Here is a 22606-nt window from a genome sequence, read left to right on the forward strand (position 1 = left end):
AATGTCTTCTAAGAACATCAGGAAACGAGTAAGGAGATGGTTGGCCACTCACACATCAAAGGAGTGGCAGAGGAGGATAAGGAGAAACTGAGTGACCATTTTGCCCCTGCCTTTGTTGTGGAAGGTATGGGCAGATACCTGTGCTATAACTGATTGCAGGGAAGATGTCTGAAGAATCATGTCCAAGAGAGGTGACAAGAGATGAAGTTCCACAACAAGGGTGGGGAGATCGTTTCAGATCCAAAGGCCACATTCATTTCAATTTTGCGCAGTAAGCTATGTTTCAGCCACAAAGATTTCAAAGGAATATACACACTCATCCCTCTCTCAGCACCTTTTAACGAACCACAGTTCCCATGATTCTTTGGGGGAAGCCATGACTGATTAAAGTGGGATGATGTGGCTTTAAATGTAAATTGCAGCTGGGGCCTTCCATCTCTCAGCTGGCAGGAGCCAAAATCAGCTTCGAAACAGTGCACTCAGTCCCCAGGAGAGGGAGTCCCTTATATTCGCTGATCAGCAGAAACGACTAGCTAATTAAAGTACAAGTGCTCTGGAATGAATCTCATTTAGTTCTCTTAGGCCAAAGGATGCTACAAATCATGATTTTAGGAGTGGTGGTATTTGGGGCACCACGGAGGGAACCGAAGATCTTCTTCCATGCAGATGGGAGGTTTGATTTATAATTTCAGGCACAAAACCATTCAAAGCCAGCAGCCCAAATAATTTTCCAGATCATCTCGGCCATCTTTATTTTAGCTTGCCCAGACTTCATTTTGATCACAGAAATCGTTTTGAAAGAAAACGTGTGTGATACAGGATAGAGATCATTGTTGAGCTAGGAATGAAACCCCTGATGGAAGCTATAAAACTACCAAAGAGAGAGAACGTTTGGGTTAAGTGGTGGTTGTTGTTGTTAACACCTCTTTTGGAATCAGCTTTTATTTTATTGCATTGGCTTAGATCCCGAGTTTCCATGAAGGGGCCTTCACTTGCTTCATGCTTCTCTCTTGCCTTCTCCCACCAGTCCCCTGTACCTTCCTCAACAACTGCTCCCGATGGTTGGAAGTACCTCAAACTGTAGAAGGGGGCTTCCGGGGGAATCAGCAAGAGGGGCTTCCCCACCCTCCCTTTCCACCAGTGAGAGCCTCCATTGAATTGCAGTCCCTTTTGTGCACGGAAAGATAATGTCAGATCCAACCTGTTGCAGGAAAGAGGCCAGCATGTACATCAGCATGCAAAATATATTGAGTTCAGTCCCTGGCATCGCTTCAAGTGTTCAGAAAGCTCCCTGCCCGACAACTCTGCTGCAGTACTGGGCTCGGTGAGCTCTGGCTTCATCTCCATATGCCCACATATCTCTCACTTCCTCCAAGTAGTCCCAAGTTGGCGTACACGGGCATGATCCCAGTTTATCCTCCCAACAGTCTTGGGAGGTGGGTTAGGCTGAGATTGGCCCCATACCAGTTACAGAGTTTCATTGCTGGCCAGCTCTTTGAACCCTGATCTCCTTGGCCCAGAACCAAACACTCTGCCTGCACAATGGTGTCACCCGCCTGTCTGATTGAAGCCCACCAACCGTGTCTTGTGGCAGGTGCTTCACAGTCTCAGTCACTGGCAGGCGGCCCAAATGGGAAGCCCTTGCTGGGCTGTCGTCACCGGCGAGCAGTGATTGGCTCCACGGATGACAATTTGGTTTAGCGGATTTATACAGTCCCCAAAGCAGCTCACAACACAGAATGTGCTTACTTCAGTTTGTGTTGCACTGCTTTCGTTTTGTACAGGCTAATAACCCTCCCCTGAAGGAAATAATTGATATCCTGCCTAGCGTGTATTTCTCCAGTTATGTTCGGAATAAGGTAAAGGGTAAAGGACCCCTGGACGGTTAAGTACAGTCAAAGGTGACTATGGGGTTGCGGTGCTCATCTCTCTTTCGGGCCGAGGGAGCTGGCATTGTCCACAGAATATTAACTCTTGGGTGTATGTCATTTCACCCAAGCTGCAATATGAAAGCATTCTTTCTTTTTCTTCTTAATTGATTTATTTATTTTTATTAAAGATTTTCTTGATTTACAGAAATATGTGCAATGTCTCTCAGTTCCTATTACTTCCTATAGATTGGTGATTTCAAAAGTTCCTCTCGTGGGGTGGGGTGGGGGGAGCCCTGTTTGAATCTCTCTGTGACCGTGACCGATTTCAGTTTACAATTTTTTGCTTTCACCCTGGAATGGCGTTCAAACTCAACAAAGTTGCTTAAAAATACTCATTGCAGAGGGAGACCAGATTCTGGTCAAGGACAATCAGGCAAAGATAAAAGATTTAAACAAGACCGGGCTTTTGGGGGGGGGGGGCAAGAAGAAGAAAGATGGAAAAAGAAATTGGGGACAGAGATGGGAACAACTGAAGGAGAGGGGGAGAGTGTGGGTTTTAGAGTGGGTAAGAGATGGAGTGGGGTGAATGATACACGGATTTATTAATAAGGGATGGATTAAATGGTTTGAAAATGGATTGTTACAAGGAGCTGGTCGGGGTTTACAGGGGATTGCCAATCAGGGGAGGGAGGGGGGTAACAATAAAAAAAAATTGTGTAAGAGATAAAGATTGAGGTTATTAGATGTAAAAATTGGGAATTTTTTTTAGGGAATTTACAGGCCAAGGGGTTTCTATAGATAGAATAATTTCTTAAGGGAATTTTATAGGATATAAAAATTAGTTGATTACGTGATGATTAAGATAGTAATAACAGAGGAATTTGCTAAATGGAGAAGATTGCTGAAGTTGGGACTAAAATGGACTCGGGAAGGGAGGGACGGGGAAGTCGATGAGGGAAGAAGAATGTTTAGATAGGATTGAAATTCTCTTTTGTTTTTTTGTTTTGTTTTTTCTTGTTTTTTGTTGTATTGCTTTTTTTAAGCAGTGCTTTTTTTCTTTTTTGTTTTTTTATCAGTGTGCTCTATGTAAGATAAAAAAATTGTGTTATGAGGCTATGGTGGATGTTTTAAGTTGGAAAATATGCAATAAAAATTATTTTAAATAAATAAATAAAAATACTCATTGCAGATATTGGATAACTTGGAATGTGGCTTTGCAGAAGATGGAAGCATGACTAACATTACCCAAGAGAACAGGCAAGGTAGGCACAATCCCCGAAGCCTTTTCTTCCACAGTCAGTGTATTTTTATCACTTGCCCAAATACTGCCAGAAGTTCTCACAAGATTGCTCTGTAAGCTGTTAAAACAGCGGCATTGTCGCACGTACAGCCTTTAAAACGATGCACTCCTGTATTTTGATTGCTGGGAATCATTTCACAGATTTGCTTTTTATTTTTGATCGTGGTGATGCATTAAATCACAATCTTCTTTCCAGTTTCAAAAAAAGGAAAATGGCTGCCATATTAGAATGACAGATTTATAATCATAGCAGTGTGGTGCTTAGAAACCAAAGGAGCATTTAGTCTTAAAACTCAACTCTTTGTCCCCATAAGACTCTCTACCTGACATTTGGGGTTCTTGTTTGTACCCGTGGCTTGACACTTAAGCTGTCAGTTGCCTGTTAGGTGGTTGGTTTTTTAAAGGCTTTTCCACCCTACAATGCCACACTCTCCCTTGAATTGCCTGTTGCATCGAGTTGTCTTCCACCTGTTGCATCAAGTAATTGAGGGTCCAGCCAGTCTTTGTGGGCTTGGATCAGTCAGAGGCAAGGCACTTATTACGAGGTAGACAACCCGAGCATTGTGGTAGAAGTGTGATGCTTTCTTGGGTACAGTACTCAAGAATGAACTGGGAACATAAAGAATTGAACCGATATAAAGGTCTCAAGGACTGAAACCTGGCTTGCTTCCACCCTCCCATTTTCAGCAGAGTTGATTATTCATTTGCTCCATGACAAGGGATAATGCTGACAATCTTGTTTGTTGCATTTCCAATGTTGTTTGTGGGTGTTCTTTGGTTTGGTTTTAAACCTCTTGGGATGGGCTTAGAGCAGGCTTCCTCAACCTCGGCCCTCCAGATGTTTTGAGACTACAATTCCCATCATCCCTGACCACTGGTCCTTCTAGCTAGGGATCATGGGAGTTGTAGGCCAGAAACATCTGGAGGGCCGAGGTTGAGGAAGCCAGGCTTAGAGGGTCTGCACCTGGTGTTGGGCTGGAGAGGCAGACTGGAGGTGCTGCTGGTCTATCGACCACCCTGTTGCCCATCAGCATTCCTGACTGAGCTGGCCAGGGTGGTCTCTGGCATAGTGTTGGAGAATGGCAGTCCTGGGTGAATTAAATACTCATGCAAAGGCTGGGCCAGCTCAGGATGTCATGGCCTCCACGAAAGCCTGTCTCAAATGGTCACGAATCCTACACATTGGACAGGGCGAATCCTTGATGTAGTCTCTATCCACAGCGCTATGAGGGATGGACTGAAGATGGGAAGGGTGTAAAGTACTTACTTGTCATGATGAGACCATTACCAGGCAGAGGGCCTTCTTGGTAGTGGCGCCCTCCCTGTGGAACGCCCTCCCATCATATGTCAAGGAAATAAACAACTATCTGACTTTTAGAAGACATCTGAAGGCAGCCTTGTTTAGGGAAGTTTTTAATGTTTGATGTTTTATCGTGGTTTTAATATTCTGCTGGGAGCTGCCCGGAGTGGCTGGGGAGGTCCAGCCAGATGGGCAGGGTATAAGTAAAAATTTTATTATTATTATTATTATTATTATTATTATTATTATTATTATTTATCTGGTGAAGTTTGGACTGGCAGTGGCAATTTCCAGTTATGGTGGTGGCCTGTTCCGGTGGCCTGCATTTAAGGGCCTGCTGTGACCAACTGGCTACACATTTTGAGGATGAAATTTCTCAGCTCCAAAGTTACCATTGTCCCCTTTCCATTTTGTAAGAAACATTTATTATTATTATTATTATTATTATTATTATTATTATTATTATTATTATTATTTATACCCTGCCCATCTTGAGTCCTGACTGCAATGGAAGTAGCCAGCCAGGCAAAGCTTGCTAGTGTTGGTGGCTATGGGATGTTTGTTGTCAGAGCAATCTAGGGTTAGTTAAGTGAAGCCCATTCTAATCCACACAAAGAACCCATAGCCGCAGACCCTCAAGACCAGGCATCCCCAAACTGCAGCCCTCCAGATCTTTTGGCCTACAACTCCCATGATCCCTAGCTAACAGGACCAGTGATGAGGGATGATGGGAATTGTAGTCCAAAACATCTGGGGGGCGATGTTTGGGGCTGCCTGCTCAAGACTACCTGAGAGAGGGAACCATTAAATATTGGGGTTCTTCCCCTGACCGTTTCACTGTGAACCAAACTGGCTTCAAATAATTTTGTATTGTTTCCCCGACAGCTGCAGTTCCTCTCCTAGTTGCGCCCTGTGGTCCTTCCCTCTGCTCCCCACCCTGCAGTAAGATGGTTTCTGTCTGCCTGCTCTCGCTCTCCTTTGGCGCAGCTGCTTTTCAGAGCTCAGCTGAGCTCGGCGGAGGCTAGGAGCGAGAGGCAGCCAGCAGAATCTTTAGGGGAGGGGGGGGGCTTTGAGCATCTGTGAGAGGTTGTTATGCGCGTGGAGTGCAGCAGCATTACAGCTGCCTGTCTGCCTAATGCTGCCCAGAGGACACTTGTGGGGACTATTGGCATCTCTTCCAGAGTAGGTCAATCAGATCTGCTCTCTGCAAGGGCCTCTGGTGCAGTTTTGAGCTGCAGGAAACTTTCTGTATCTGTTTTTGTGTGCGCTCCAGCTGAGGCAAACCTTTATTTTTTGCCTTGTGAACTGTGACTGGAAACAAGCTTCAGTTCTTTCTGGGATTAGATCTGCAGTATAATTTCCCTACTGCTGCTCTTAAGTAGGTGTTGCACAAACCAGCTTGTTGCAGAACAGGGCAGGGCATCTCATTCGCCATTTGTTCAGTGGGAGGAAAAAGAGGAATTTGCACCATTTTTCCTGGCAGTGCATTGCCTCCATTTCTTCCTTCTCCTTCTCCTTCTCCTTCTCCTCCTTCTCCACCTCCTCCTTCTCCTTCTCCTCCTCCTTCTTCACCTCCTCCTCCTCCTTCTTCTTTTTCTTTTTCAAGGCATCAAGTCCTACAGGTGCTCCACAGCACACAGTTCCCAGAGCAACAAAAAATGCACAAAAAGCCGTAATATGACAGTGGTTACAAATAAAAATGAACGTATTCTCCATAGTCTCTTGTTAAATAAAAGAAGCTTATTTGAATTGTAATAATGCATCTTATATAGGTTTGCTCAACCTGATATTGGACCTGTTTCACTTCCACTGATACCAAGCAGCTGTAGGAAGCATTGGTGGGTTTTGGACAGCTTTGCGCCATCTGTAGCGGAAAGGATAACATCCACATGATGTGCAAATTTTGCTCTTGGGCTTTCTAGGTCAGGACTCAGGAGTGAGGATATGCGGGGGGTAGGGGGAGCAGTGTGATGTGCATCCATGCCCACATGTACTCACACATATGCATATAATAGAAACCAGGGGTGCCAACTTGAATAAAATACTGGGGGGCAGGTAGGTAAGCCCCGATCCACATAATAGATCACATGACATGGTGCACACATACCATTTGAATGGCAATGCCCATCAACTTGGGGGACCTCAAATATTTTAGGGGGCGCGTGAAGGGACCTCCGCCCCTAGGAGTTGGCTCCTATGATAGAAACACATATAATTATTATTTTTTAATGGCGAATGCTGGCTTGAGTTATAAAGGTTAGACAGGGCATTCATTTGAACTAATATAAATGAATAACACTCTGCTAGTCCTAGATGTGGCTGTTAATTAGGAGTTTTAAAAAAACCCAGCATAGGTTTGCAGCAATAAAAAGAGCATACTGTGTCAGACAGGAAAATTGGGGCACATTTCCTTGCCATTCTGGCAATTCTATTGCACCTTTCTTTCTCAGTTCCTTTCCTTGCGATGCTCCTTCTGAGTGATAACCACAATCATGGGCACATCGTCATCACCTTCACCCTGAAAGCAATTAAATTGGCAGCCTGATCCTCTGCATCAGAAGTGGGTCTCGCAGAACGTCCTCCTAAGTGCTCTTCGGATTGCAGCCCTGGACATATTAACCACATATTAGAAACCATCCCCCCCACCCTTTACCCTAGCGCTCATTTTGTAACAGGAGAGGCTCCGTTAGTTGGCTTTGCGACTCTCGGATCCCTTTAAGCAGCGAACGATCAATGTGAGCCATTCCTTTTCACACAGCAGGAACCTATCTGCAAGCAAAGGGAGCGAGAGATCGGCTGCTGCTGCTGCTGTAATATGCAGCAGCCTTCAAACCCCATGTGTTCCAATAGCGTAGGGGTGTCAGACCAGCTCGGCAGCATCTCATACGCCAGAGGCAAGAGTCCAGGACCCCAGACCAAGACAGCCCTTCAACATTCATGCTCTGGTTGCAAATTCAGGTTGTTTTTTTAAATAAAAAAAAATGCTGGTCAGTTTCAAAGGAACTGAGCAGTGTAGATTTTAAAGCTCCTAATGACACGGTTGCAAACTAATGCTTGCAATAACTCAGCACCCTTTTCCTTTCCCCTCTCCGCCTTTTGTTCTGATGTCGGGAAAAATGGATGCTTCCTTGCCTGAGCTAAAACCTGAGAGGTCGTTTGCCAGCTTTGCGTTATTGCTTCATTTATTCCGGCAGTCTGTTCCTCTCGCCAATCAAGCCTCGCGCTATCGAGAGGGTGCGGGGTTTTCCGTGCAACATGGCAGAATGCTAGCAATACTGCGCTCAAGATGCAGCGGTGTTAACGAGGGGAAATCATTTAAATCAGAACGCATATGACTGATAATTGATGGCTAGGGAAAGAGCTTCTAATTTATTTGTGCACATTCACAAGCTGCTCTCATTTTACAGCCTCCGTTCAGCTGTGGAGGTCACGTCTGGGCCGGGTGATGTACTCTACGGCAAACTGTCTGCTAATGATGAAGGTAGGTGGGTACCGTCATTGCAGTTACCATATATACTCGAGTAGATTGTCAGAGAGGCTGAGGATGAGTTAGATCACTGCTTGCCGTTACGTGGGGTGTAAGCCGGATGCGCCTGCTGAAATCACTTTAAGCAGCCATGCAAGAACGAGGCAGAATATACACTTTTTATGGCTGGATTTCCAACCTGCTATGACATCAGTTTCATGCCTTCTCGCTCCCTTTTTCATGCCTGGTGTTTACATTTGTTCTACTTCCACTTGTTGACGATGCCACGGGTTTCAGACTTGACATGTAGTATTTAAATGTGTTTAAATACTGCTCAGAGTCCCTTCCAACTCTATGATGCCATGACACCGATTCCTTGTGGCTTACTAACTCAAGAGTTTTCAGATCCTTTTGTTAGGATGACTATTAATAAATACCTTTGAGCTAATTCAGGTCCTTCCGAAACTGAGATCTGTACGCAGTTGAATAAATTTAATTTCCCAGGCCTTGTTCTCCTGGTTTCATTTTTTTTAAAAGGCTGAAATCAGTCCATGTGTCCAAAAAAGGCTGGCGTCTTGATTTAATGGAACTCTTAAGAGCTAGCTCAACACCTTTACCCAGAACGTTTCTGCATGGAAAGATGAAGGAAAGCTTTGCTTCCCCAGTAGCCATCCACACACGCTGTGCTCTGTTGTGAGTTGCATTCAGCTTCTTTCTCTCTACTGGATCTATGATCCCTGTATAGACAGTTTTGCAGCATTTGAACCAGTCCTGAGAAATTAGTTGGCCTGTTTTCCAATGGCTAACGTGCCAACTCATGCAGCTTGAGCAGATTTTGTAAACCTCAGAATGGCGGAAGGATAATTTTGCGAGTCAGAGTGAGAATTTTTTTTATGACTGAAAAGGCTAGGCTCCTGTATTTTGTTAATTATCGTGATAAATTGCATCGCTTCTGGAACCTGGCATGTGCATTTAACAGACAATCCTTAAATGCAATCCATATGCACGAAAGTCAGCAGGCCTGCGACATGAAACGTAATCATTTGGAGTTGGCAACGTGAAACAAACCCTTTGCGTCACTTGCAAGTAGCCCCATTCAACAAGCTGCTTGCATCGCTTGGAGTCTCCTTGGACTTTGCTATGAACCATTTTATTTGCGGCACATGCAGAGAAGCAGTATATGCAAATAAAATGACCGAAACCAACTTGCGGATACACTGTACAAGAAATCGTTTGTGTGAAGCAGCGCTATATGTGGTTCTTAGCCAGTGCAAAATGCATGCATTCGATCAATCAATCAATCGGGGTTTACCATGCCATTATTGAGATTACTGGAACAGCATGGGAGGCCATTCCCCACAAAGAGATTGCCACGTACCTTCTCACACACAGCTACATTTCAAAGCAACAACCACGCCAGCTTGTGTTCATGATTTCCTTCCTATTGAACGCTGGCAATGTCAGTGTTTTATTTGAAATGGACAAGCTTTTGTTTATTGAAGGAGTGAGAGTTATAGTAGTTTTCAAGAAACTCTGAGAAGCTGGTTTTTATAGAGGCAAAGAATACGGTGAACTCTGACTGTTGGAGACACGTTCAAATCCAATATATCTGTCAAATGGGAGTCAAATAATAAAAGATCTGGTGGGGGGGGGGAACTATTTTTTTAGCATACTTGGCAGAGCAGTGGTACCATGTAGGTGATTAATAGTGATAAGAGGAAAAGATGCTTCGTTCTAGGCAGGAAATAGCAACAGTATGCTGAAATAGTCTGGAGGTCATAGCAGCAAGAAATCATTTAAAAAACAAGGAAAGTATCATTTTAGCATTTTAATGATGATAAAGGTTTTTAAAGTGCAAAAGTAAGATCCCTTTTAAAATATTCATTTTTAAAATACACAGGTTGTATAGACGTCTTTGTTTCTACATTCAACCCTTGCTCCTCTTCTTTGTATGAAATCTATCTTGTATCATCTCCCTTTAGTAGCGGCTGGCCATCTGTTTGTTTTACTTTCCCCCCCCTTCTTTATAATTCTTTTGAAGCACCGCAACTCAGTCTTAGATCCAAATGCAATCATGGTTTGCATAAACAGCCATCTCTAAACACAGCCTTCCAAGACCATTTTGAGAATTCAGATCTCTGCCTTAGCAGCGTTGGCGTTCAAGCATTAAGCCCTTGTTAAAAATTTCTCGCAACTTTCCCTTGAATATTGCTGTCTGCACTTCCCAGCTCAGGCATTCATTTCCATGGAAGATTCTTCCGCCGAGAGCAATGTTCACATATTAATTTCAAGGAAGGAAATTGGATTTCAAGGCTGTGGCCACAATCCAGGCAAACTGCAGGGCTTCGTTGCCTAGCAGGAACGTTTAATTTAGGTTTCCCTTCGCCTCCCTCAAAAACTTCCCATAACTTGCAACAAGCCATCTCTTGAGGCAATGGACTGAGAGAAAGTGTCCCATCAAGTGCACCAAAATTCCTTGAGAAAGGTGCTCTCTAGAACATGGCGTGTCTTCTCCACAGATGCATCCCTATGGTGGGGAGCATGAGCCACAGTGGGAACATGGAAACATGGCTTGTATGTCTCATTTTGGAATTGCAGAGCTGCGCCCTGCCCTGCTGTGAACAAGTATCCCAACCCTGGTGAATCAACAGCATTATCTGCCATTTGTGGAATAGTCGCGCTCCCAATTCACATTTGACACGCAGCATGGCGCCACGTTCATAAGTAATGTATCCCCATTCATGCGCATTTGCACTTCTGCAAACGCCACTGATTTAGGGGAAAGTGGGGCACGTTGAGCCATTTTTTACTTTAAGCTCTACACACCTCGAAATAATGCACATAAAAGAAAACTTTTGAATTTAACATTTATTAGGTACTATTCTAAACAAAATCAAAAGGTTAATGTTTCACATTTGATGGAATAAAATGACAAAAAAATCACATTTAATTTTTCCAAAATAATGGATCAATGTGCCCCAGTAGCGGGGCACATTGATCCTTCATTTGGGGCACATTGAGCAAAGAAGAGCAAAGAAGGCATTTTTACTACACAGTATAAACTTCCAAAAGAGTTTCAAAAATATCTCAAAGTTCTTAAGAGTCAGTGTCACTTCAACTTGTACTCATTAAGTAAACATGGAAATGTTGCCATCTTAGAAGCACCAGCAGTTCCTCCAAAGCAGAGTGGTTTAGGCAATAATTTTACAATATCCTCAAAAGGAATCAAAGCTTCTGGTTCAGAAGAGGGAGTGAACTTGGGCCGCTCATTCACTTTGGACAGAACATGTTTTAGAAATTTTACAATGAAGTCCCCATATTCATCAGTTCCGGTAACTTCAGCAACATAATGGGAAATTGTGGTTTTTCCTAAAATCTTCACGATAACAAAGTTTCCGTCTTTCACATCAGTCTTGTTGAATTCTATATTTTCCTTTTCCTCTAGTTCAGGCATTCCCAAACTGCGGCCCTCCAGATGTTTTGGCCTACAACTCCCATGATCCCTAGCTTACAGGACCAGTGGTCAGGGATGATGGGAATTGTAGTCCAGAACATCTGGAGGGCCAAAGTTTGGGGATGCCTGCTCTAGTTCATCTTTAGAAAATGTTTCAAAATCAGTCAAGTCACTTTAAATAGCTGGTTCACATTCAACTTTTCTTTCATAATTTTTGACACAGCCTTTCCATATTTTTCATGGGGTACATTGATCCATGCTCAATGTACCCCATTTCCAATTGGATCAATGTGCCCCACATCACCATTTAAGGCATAAATCTATTTTAAGCAAAACAGGCTGGCAGCCATGACAAATATTTTAGAACATACTACAGCTATATTAACTATGATCACATAAATGAAAAGCTACCTTTACAACTTTTAGAGCTACATGGTTGACAATACATATAAATTTTTTTACTAAAGCTAACCTAATTTAACAAATCTGGATTTTTGTTTAAACTTCTTTGAAAACCCAAACCCAAACACAATGACAGTATGTAGTATCACTGTTAATGTTGTAGTGTTGCCACAAACTTTGTATGAAAGCTAAGGTACAGTTTTAAAATGGAAAGGATCCATGTGCCCCATGGCTCAACGTGCCCCACTTTCCCCTATACAGTGTGAACCATGTGCCTTTTAGAATAAGAGAGGGGGAGAAATAAGCTCCCCCCCTTACATATTTTCCCCTTTCAAAAAATGTAGTTAATGAAGAAATCCAGTTAACGTAATGTGTAATTTAGGATTGCCATAAAAGCATTCACCTTAATTTTCATAATGAAAATTAATCACAAAATCACACAGGTAAAAATTAAAATCACATGAGTACAGATAATTAAGAGTGTTTGTTTACAAGAATTGGGTGCATTTTTTATTTTATTTTTACTTTTCATGCTTGCAAATAAATCATTTAGTTGTCAGATTTGATTTCATGTGTAATAAATAAATGTTAGGATTTTGTTGTTGTTGTTGTTTCTTCTGTCATCAGTGTAAAGTGCAATGTACCGCCATCTAGTGACATCCCTTCCTCCCCCCTCCCCCCAAAGTGCTGTTTTATAGTGCTTGTGTTCTAATTTTGGAAACAGTTTCTTTCTAATGAAGAACACAGGGGAAATATGATGATGCGGAGATTGGTGAGAAGGTATAAGTAACCAGTCTAATTAAAACAGCATTTGCTATTAACTGGATTAATAGCGTTATTGCACCTTTTTAAACTGGTTAGGAGCATAGCTGCCAAGTCTCCCGTTTTCCCCGGAAAACCCCCGTTTTTCCAGCTGTCCCCAGCCGAAAAATTGGATTTTTTTGTTTTTTCCCAGTTTATTCTGGCATGGCGGCCATTTTGGAACTGAGCGGCGCATGCTCAGAAGCGACTTTTGATGCTGCTCTGCCCAGTTCCGAAATGGCTGCAGCGCGACTTCTGGTGTGGCAGCCATTTTGGAACTGGGCACAGCAACATCAAAAGTCACTTCTGAGCATGCTCCGCCCAGTTCCAAAATGGCCACCGCGCTACTTCCGGTATGCTGCTTTCGGTCCGGTCCCTTATTTTTCAGAGAGGAACTTGGCAGGTATGGTTAGGAATGAGCTCTTAACACCGGAATGAGGGCATGCCCTTTAAATACCAATGAGAAGAGGAGGCCGGAGCCCCAATGAATGGAGAAAGGGATCTGGACTCAGTTATGCCTCATTTTTGCAAACGAACCTCCAATTTGCAGATCAAGGGGTTTTGTATCAAGAGTTTAACTCTTCTGTTCCATTAACTCGCCTGTTTTATCATTGTAACAGCTCTGTCTGTTTCTATAACTGCATATTATCTGGCTGTAGCCTGCCCCAGGACCTTAGATTGAAGGGCAGGTGAGAAATCTTATAAATAAATAAAATTCAACAAATAAATTGGCAAAGAGCTGTTTATCATTAATTTCACAATAGCCGGTATATGTCCATAATGCTTGAGAGGCTGTGTTCCGCACCATAATCCTAACAGCAGTACAAACTAACTGGAAAATAACTCTGGTGGTTTTCTTTTTCATGGACAAAGACTTTGTGTTTGAGTGCTGGAAGGTGAGCTTCTCCCCAGCACTAGTGCATATCTCCATCCTTCATTTCCCCCCTTGTTTTCTCTTGACCATTCTACCCTTGCCTTTTCCTCCCACTATATAGATATAAAATAATCATCTGACTATGAAACCGGTGTGGAGGTTTGTGTTTACTGATAGCACTGAGATAAATAAATAGTAACAATAAGGGGAAAACAAATGAACATCCATTTTCACCTGCATGTTTCCCCCTCTGGGGCAGATTGTTTCATGGAGTGATTTAAGTTGGGGAAATGGTTCAGGGAGAAAGATTGAACCCTTTGCTCCATTCCCAGGATTGCAGTTCCCAACTGAATCACCTAAAGAAAGTCAGAACTGGAGAAGAAACTTGTTCGTTTTCTCTCTCCTTTTTGGCATTTGGATGTCAAGAAACCAAAACAGCAGAGAAAGGAGAGTTGCTTGACCTGGTCAGGCCTGAGACTGATGCCTAAGGACTCTTTCTTGATTTGGAGCCTCTGTCTTCTAATTTAAAGGAGACATACATCATAAATCTTTCTTAAATTATGCTGCAGTAATACCACTTGGCTACAGCCTGTCTCTTGCTGTTGCCACACAAATGACAGAAAAAAATGCTTCTGGAGGCTGTCATATCCACTGTATTCTTTCTTGAATTCCTGGAACTGTTCCATTGATGACTAAATCAGTACACAGGCAAGGGCTGCTATTCTGCACCCCAAGTTTTTTTTCTTAAGGCAATTTCAGTGGGATGAAGCCAATGTACCTGGATTCTAAAGTGCTGCTTACATTTTGCCCTTGACACCGGTGTTGAAGTTTAGTCAATTGTTTTTATAATTTATTTATTGATACTTATTGAGAGATATACAAAAATACAGGTGAAACTCGGAAACTTAGAATATCGCCGAAAAGTGCATTTATTTCAGTAATGCAACTTAAAAGGTGAAACCAATATATGAGATAGATGCATGACATGCAAAGCAAGGTATGTCAAGCCTTTATTTGTGTTAATTTTAATTATTTCTCATTAGGCGGGTCAATTATAAATTGAATGGAATTAATGAAATGTAATAGTGATGTTTATTTTTGTATTATTGTAACTATTTGTTTTATTACTGTGGAATTTCCAAAAGAAAGCATTTGTAAAAATTAAAATACAAAATACAAAAATACGTTGCATTACTGAAATCAATGCACTTTTCGAAGATATTCTAATTTTCTGAGTTTCACCTGTACATACCCATTACAAAGTATTTTTTAAATAATGCATTGATATAAAACAGCTACTTAGTATAAAAAAGAATGTAGGCAGAAAGAAGAAAAGAAAAGGGAAAACCTAAAGAAAGAGAAATTGAGAGACGAGAGAGAAGAAAGATTAGGGAAAGAAAGATAAAGAAGACTAAAAGGACTTCCAGATTTCTGCCCTGCAACTGAATATAGTATTCAAATGGAGTTAAATTTTAATGTTCATTAAACTTGCTCTTCTATTTGATAGAGTATATCCCCTTCTCAGAGACGTTTGGCAGGTCTGCTTGAAAATGCAGTAGTTTTTTGGGCTTTACATCTCAGTCTAGTGTGACTACGATAAAGCACGGGAGCATTTTGGTTGTGAAGAAAAAGAGAGTTGGCAAGATTGATTTTTATTTTCTTCATTTGATTTTCATTAAATATACCACCCAATTATTTATTGGCTGCTTGGGGGGAGGGAGCAGCCAGGATAGACCTCTGAATTCAAAACCGTTGAATGAGGAGCGCATGGAAATACAGAATGGCTTCCAAGACCCTTTCCCGACTTTATGACCCCAGCTAGCCACAAGCCTGCTCCTGAGCTCAGACCATCAGAAGGACCTCCAGGAGCAGAAAATGGAAATCATTACACAAGCCCTGCTGGGTTGAACCAAAGACCCATTTAGTCTGGCACCCTGTTTCCACAGTGACCAACCAGATACTTCTCTGAGAAGCCCACAAGCAGGACCACAAGTGCAGCAACACTTCCCCCATTAATGATCTCAGCAACTGTTAGAGGTATGCTGCCTCCAGTTCTGTAGAAGTGAAGCTACGGGGAACCAGGCCAGAGGGCCTTCTCAGTAGTGGCACCACCCTCTGGAACGCCCTCCTATCAGATGCCAAGGAAATGAATAGCTATGCAACTTTTAGAAGGCATCTGAAGGCAGCCCTGTATTGGGAGGTTTTGCATGTTTGATGTTTTATTATGTTTTTATATGTGTGTTGGAAGTCGCCCAAAGTAGCTGGGGCAATCCAGCCAGATGGGCAGGGTATTAATAATAAAATTATTTAATTATTTTTATTAGATTGTACGCAGGGCTAGTGTATGGAATCCTTTGAATGGGCTCACAGGTTATTTGGTGGCCAAAGCCATTGCATAGAACTGGTTGAGCCATTGTGTTAAATGCTCAGAACCTTTGTATCATCTCTTATATTTGGTCAGGGTTAAGCATTTAAAGTTTCGCTATCCGTATCTATTGGTTTGTTTGTTTTTTAATGTAACATGTTCTGAGCCAAAGGAATGTGTTGACTTTGGAATATTAATAAATATTGCCCCTTCCTGATGTGGTATAATGCTTCACTGCATTGTTGTTTCTGGGCTGAGCTTAAGTTTAGTTTAATTTTTTCATGATTTGTACATTTTTTAAAAAATAATAATCCATAATTAAATCAAGACCAAGGCCTATAAATCAGGAAGCTACACCCAGGAAGCAAACAAATGTTCCAAAGGCATCCTTTGACAATCATATCTTCAAAAGCATTAAGTGTTAATGTGGGAGGAATCCCTACTTGTTTGCTAAATTCCCATCCGCTTGCCCTGAGCTCCTTTTAAAATTCCCTTCATCTAGCCATTGTGGCTGTTCCCTCATCATAAGAGCAGTGGCTGTTTTCCCAGCAAGAGGAATTTTTAGAACATTGGCAGTCTATCTGACTTGGCTGTGCAGAAGGCTTCACTTGCCAAACAGAAAGATGGTGAAGGAGACGTGTGTGTGTGTGTGTGTGTGTGTACGCCCATTGTGCATGATTTTGGCAAATACAAAGCTGTTGCTTGGTGGGCAGATATATTTGGTTCTGCTTTGAGGAGCAGAGATATTTTGGTTTGATTTCAAGTCTCCTTTATATTCCCAGCTCACGTAATGGGTGCAAGAGAAAGAGGTCTTCAACCTGGTGTCACGCATCTGCTAAACCCAGTAGAGCAGCATTTAGTCATAGGCAGGGGCAACCCTTTACTTGTGTTTTCAACCATCCTATTTTTTTCTATCTTTAAATTACATTGCTTCGATCTGTTTATCGTGCATTTGCTGTGTGCATAGAGCAAAGATCAACTGCTGACCTTGCATCTCTCTGTGTGTGCTTTCTACCCCCTAGGACTATGTGCTTGCTGTGGAGACATATCACACAGTCATCAAATATTACCCGGAGCAAGAGCCTCAGCTGTTGAGTGGCATTGGGAGGATTTTCCTGCAGGTATATACTCGATTCTGAATAAAGCCAAGTGACAGCCCTTCTTGACCACAATAGAACAAATATTTGTGTGTGATAAAAGTCCCCCGCTAGTATATAGTTTGATGTGTTGGTTATTAACCAAATGCTACAATGGGAAACTCAACAGTTCAGAAGGTTAACACCCAAAGGTTTGAACACCCAAAGGTTTGAATTAAATGGCAACGTAGAGAATACAAAACTTGATAAGGCGTGCCCTGTAAGGCATGTACAGGGAACCAGGCAGAGGGCCTTCTCGGTAGTGGCGCCCGCCTTGTGGAACGCCCTTCCATCGGAGGTCAAGGAGATAAACAACTACCTGACATTTATAAAACACCTAAAGGCAGCCCTGTTTAGGGAAGTTTTTAATCTGTGATATTTTAATGTATTTTGGTATTTGTTGGAAGCCGCCCAGAGTGGCGGGGAAAACCCAGCCAGATGGGTGGGGTATAAATAATAATAATAAAAGAAGGAGGAGGAGGAGGAGGAGGAGAAGAAGAAGGAGCAGAAGTAGTAGTAGTAGTAGTAGTAGTAGTAGTAGTTTGGGAAGAACATTCTCGTCTTTATCCACCTGACACTTTCTCCTTTTCTCCCTTGCCTTCCTTGAGCATTTCAATTATTATTCCATCCAGAGCATAATAATGCTGTTTGTAGGTTACTAGGCACCACCAGTGCTGCCAAACTCTGCTGAAAGGAGCACGTAATAGTCTAAACAACAAAGCCCGTGTCTCATTAAAATGATACTTGATATTTGGTAAGCTGTGCTTTGAAGAGATGTTTCTCACTTGACACAATTTTTTTTTTTGCTCTGCTATAAATTAAATGTACACCTAGTCAGTTTGCAATGAGGTGACACACATAATCCACATTTCTCTCTCTGTATATGGAAACGGGTGAATCTTCCAATTCTGCAACTTGCAGTTTAGTATCCAGGCTAGTGGCCCTCAAGACGAATGTGGGTGGGAGTGGGAGCACGTGCAAAAGAGAGAACACACAATTTCTCAGTGGGCAGATTCCCAGCATGAGCCACCTGAATTTTCTGCCATTGTCCTGCTGTAGCCCTTTAAAGGGACGCGGGTGGCACTGTGGTCTAAACCACAGAGCCTTGGGCTTGCCGATCAGAAGGTCAGCAGTTCAAATCCCTGCGACGGGGTGAGCTCCCGTTGTTCAGTCCCAGCTCCTGCCCACCTAGCAGTTCGAAAGCACGCCAAAGTACAAGTAGATAAATAGGTAGCGCTCCGGCGGGAAGGTAAACGCTTTTCCGTGCGCTGCTCTGCTTCACCAGAAGCGGCTTAGTCATGCTGGCCACATGAACCAGAAGCTGTTTGCGGACAAACGCAGACTCCCTCGGCCTATAGAGCAAGAAGAGCACGCAACCCCAGAGTTGGACACGACTGGATCTAACAGTCAGAGGTACTTTTGTTGTTGTTGTTTAGTCGTTTAGTCGTGTCCGACTCTTCGTGACCCCATGGACCATAGCACGCCAGGCACTCCTGTCTTCCACTGCCTCCCGCAGTTTGGTCAAACTCATGTTCGTGGCTTCGAGAACACTGTCCAACCATCTCGTCCTCTGTCGTCCCCTTCTCCTAGTGCCCTCCATCTTTCCCAACATCAAGGTCTTTTCCAAAGATTCTTCTCTTCTCATGAGGTGGCCAAAGTATTGGAGCCTCAGCTTCACGATCTGTCCTTCCAGTGAGCACTCAGGGCTGATTTCCTTAAGAATGGATAGGTTTGATCTTCTTGCAGTCCATGGGACTCTCAAGAGTCTCCTCCAGCACCATAATTCAAAAGCATCAATTCTTCGGCGATCAGCCTTCTTTATGGTCCAGCTCTCACTTCCATACATCACTACCGGGAAAACCATAGCTTTAACTATACGGACCTTTGTAGGCAAGGTGATGTCTCTGCTTTTTAAGATGCTGTCTAGGTTTGTCATTGCTCTTCTCCCAAGAAGCAGGCGTCTTTTAATTTCGTGACTGCTGTCACCATCTGCAGTGATCAAGGAGCCCAAGAAAGTAAAATCTCTCACTGCCTCCATTTCTTCCCCTTCTATTTGCCAGGAAGTGATGGGACCAGTGGCCATGATCTTGGTTTTTTTGATGTTGAGCTTCAGACCATATTTTGCGCTCTCCTCTTTCACCCTCATTAAAAGGTTCTTTAATTCCTCCTCACTTTCTGCCATCAAGGTTGTGTCATCTGCATATCTGAGGTTGTTGATATTTCTTCCGGCAATCTTAATTCCGGCTTGGGATTCATCTAGTCCAGCCTTTCGCATGATGAATTCTGCATATAAGTTAAATAAGCAGGGAGACAATATACAACCTTGTCGTACTCCTTTCCCAATTTTGAACCAATCAGTTGTTCCATATCCAGTTCTAACTGTAGCTTCTTGTCCCACATAGAGATTTCTCAGGAGACAGGTGAGGTGATCAGGCACTCCCATTTCTTTAAGAACTTGCCATAGTTTGCTGTGGTCGACACAGTCAAAGGCTTTTGCATAGTCAATGAAGCAGAAGTAGACGTTTTTCTGGAACTCTCTAGCTTTCTCCATAATCCAGCGCATGTTTGCTATTTGGTCTCTGGTTCCTCTGCCCCTTCGAAATCCAGCTTGCACTTCTGGGAGTTCTCGGTCCACATACTGCCTAAGCCTGCCTTGTAGAATTTTAAGCATAACCTTGCTAGTGTGTGAAATGAGCGCAATTGTGCGGTAGTTGGAGCATTCTTTGGCACTGCCCTTCTTTGGAATTGGGATGTAGACTGATCTTCTCCAATCCTCTGGCCATTGCTGAGTTTTCCAAACTCGCTGGCATATTGGGTGTAGCACCTTAACAGCATCATCTTTTAAAATTTTAAATAGTTCAGCTGGAATATCATCACTTCCACTGGCCTTGTTATCAGCAATGCTTTCTAAGGCCCATTTGACTTCACTCTCCAAGATGTCTGGCTCAAGGTCAGCAACCACACTACCTGAGGTGTACGAGACCTCCATATCTTTCTGGTATAATTCCTCTGTGTATTCTTGCCACCTCTTCTTGATGTCTTCTGCTTCTGTTAAGTCCTTACCACTTTTGTCCTTGATTATGGTAATCTTTGTACGAAATGTTCCTTTCATATCTCCAATTTTCTTGAACAGATCTCTGGTTTTCCCCATTCTATTGTTTTCCTCTATTTCTTTGCATTGCTCATTTAAGAAGACCCTCTTGTCTCTCCTTGCTGTTTTTTGGAAATCTGCATTCAGTTTCCTGTATCTTTCCCTATCTCCCTTGCATTTTGCTTGCCTCCTCTCCTCCGCTATTTGTAAGGCCTCGTTGGACAGCCATTTTGCTTTCTTGCATTTCCTTTTCCTTGGGATGGTTTTCGTTGCTGCCTCCTGTATAATGTTACGAGCCTCCATCCATAGTTCTTCAGGCATTCTGTCCACCAAATCTAAATCCTTAAACCTGTTCCTAACTTCCACTGTGTATTCATAAGGGATTTGATTTAGATTGTATCTTACTGGCCCAGTGGTTTTTCCTACTTTCTTCAGTTTAAGCTGGAATTTTGCTATAAGAAGCTGATGATCTGAGTTGCAGTCAGCTCCAGGTCTTGTTTTTGCTGACTGTATAGAGCTTCTCCATCTTTGGCTGCAGAGAATATAATCAATCTGATTTCGATGCTGCCCATTTGGTGATATCCATGTGTAGAGTCGTCTCTTGTGTTGTTGGAAAAGAGTGTTTGTGATGACCAGCTTGTTCTCTTGACAGAACTCTATTAGCCTTTGCCCTGCTTCATTTTGAACTCCAAGGCCAAACTTGCCAGTTGTTCCTTTTATCTCTTGATTCCCTACTTTAGCATTCCAATCCCCTGTAATGAGAAGAAAATCCTTCTTTGGTGTCATTTCTAGAAGGTGTTGTAAGTCTTCATAGAACTGGTCAATTTCACTTTCTTCAGCACCGGTAGTTGGTGCATAAACTTGGATTACTGTGATGTTAAAAGGTCTGCCTTGGATTCGTATCGAGATCATTCTGTCATTTTTGAGATTGCATCCCATTACAGCTTTTGCCACTCTTTTGTTGACTATGAGGGCCACTCCATTTCTTCTACGGGATTCTTGCCCACAGTAGTAGATATGATAGTCACCCGAACTGAATTCACCCATTCCCTTCCATTTTAGTTCACTGATGCCCAGGATGTCAATATTTATTCTTGCCATCTCATTTTTCACCACATCCAGCTTACCATTATCCATGGTTCTTACATTCCAGGTTCCTATGCAATATTTTTCTTTACAGCATCGGACTTTCCTTTCGCTTCCAGGCATATCCGCAACTGAGCGACCTTTCGGCTTTGGCCCAGCCGCTTCATCAGCTCTGAATCTACTTGTACTTGTCCTCCGCTCTTCCTCAGTAGCATGTTGGACGCCTTCCGACCTGAGGGGCTCATCTTCCAGCGTCATAACTTTTATATGCCTGTTGTCTTTGTCCATAGAGTTTTCTTGGCAGGGATACTGGAGTGGCTTGCCAATTCCTTCTCCAGGTGGATCACGTTTGGTCAAAACGTAACTTCTCTAAGTTATTTAAGCCCCTTCGCCACGACAAGGCAGTGATCCATGAAGGGGTCATGGATCACTTTTACCCTTACCTTAGCCCTTTAAAAAAACATTGGTGGTTGTCTTCAGCACCAATCAGCACTTACTGTTCTTTAGGTCTTTACTCTCCATGCCCCCCTTGTCTTCCAAGAGGAGAGATTTGCCACACCACAATGGCGGGAGGGAATACCTAGATGCCCCATTCCATTGCCCAAGCTTGGTTAGCTTGCTCTTCTGCACTTTTGCCAAGCCATATCCCATCAGTCACTAAGAGAGCAGCTCTGAATCGAAGCACGTGCTTCAGAATTCTTAATCCCATTTCTTTTTATCACTTAAATGGCAAGATTTAAATATTCATTCTTCAAGAATACAGTGGTACCTCGCAAGACGAATGCCTCGCGCAACAGAAAACTCGCAAGACGAAAGCATTTTGCGATGTTTTCGGCGCTTCGCAAGACAAAGTTTTTCGCTGGTTTTTTGTTTGGCGCAGCAAACCGTGCTTCGCAAGACGAAAATTTCGCTAGACGAAGCAACTCGCGGAACGAATTACTTTCGTCTTGCGAGGCACCACTGTATTTATAAAGAACCTCCCCAATACAGTCATAGCTTGGTTGTTGAACAGAATCCGTTCCGGAAGTCCGTTCGACTTCCGAAAACGTTTTTACAACCAAGGCGCAGCTTCCGCAAACTGGAACACTCACTTCTGGGTTTGTGGCATTCGGGGAGCCGAAACGTTCAACTCGTAAGGCGTTTGGCTTCCAAGGTACAACTGTAACAGTGTTCATGGGCCAGCTGAAGCAGACCAAAAAGCCAGAGAAAATAAGGTATTTTGGCACCAAAATAACTGCCTAGTAAGAAGCCAGGTTAGCCTCTCTCTGGGGAGAGCATTCCACAGCCAGATTCCATCACTGGAAAGACCTACTTTCCAATAGCCAGTCACCATACCACACTATGACCCAATCCATACCTCGCAATAAACCCTTCACTCCTCCATGAACGGGAGCAACAAACCATGATCCCTAATGTAATTGGCCTTACATCCCAACTGGGTATCATGGTTTGTTTCACAC

The 22606-nt window shown here is 43.0% G+C and overlaps 1 protein-coding gene across 7 annotated transcripts in view; it reads left to right on the top strand.

Moving 5' to 3' along the window:
• The window catches only part of TRAPPC12 (trafficking protein particle complex subunit 12), a 58597-nt gene that overhangs the window by 30448 nt on the left and 5543 nt on the right, over nucleotides 1-22606 (top strand). For all 7 annotated transcript variants that reach the window (XM_035109914.2, XM_035109911.2, XM_035109916.2 and 4 more), the window contains 3 exons: nucleotides 3061-3133; nucleotides 7879-7952; nucleotides 16856-16954. In XM_035109914.2, the coding sequence (XP_034965805.1) occupies nucleotides 3061-3133; nucleotides 7879-7952; nucleotides 16856-16954 (246 nt within the window). The remainder of the gene's footprint in view (nucleotides 1-3060; nucleotides 3134-7878; nucleotides 7953-16855; nucleotides 16955-22606) is intronic.

This window comes from Zootoca vivipara, chromosome 3 (assembly GCF_963506605.1).
Source record: "Zootoca vivipara chromosome 3, rZooViv1.1, whole genome shotgun sequence".
Lineage (NCBI taxonomy): Eukaryota > Metazoa > Chordata > Lepidosauria > Squamata > Lacertidae > Zootoca > Zootoca vivipara.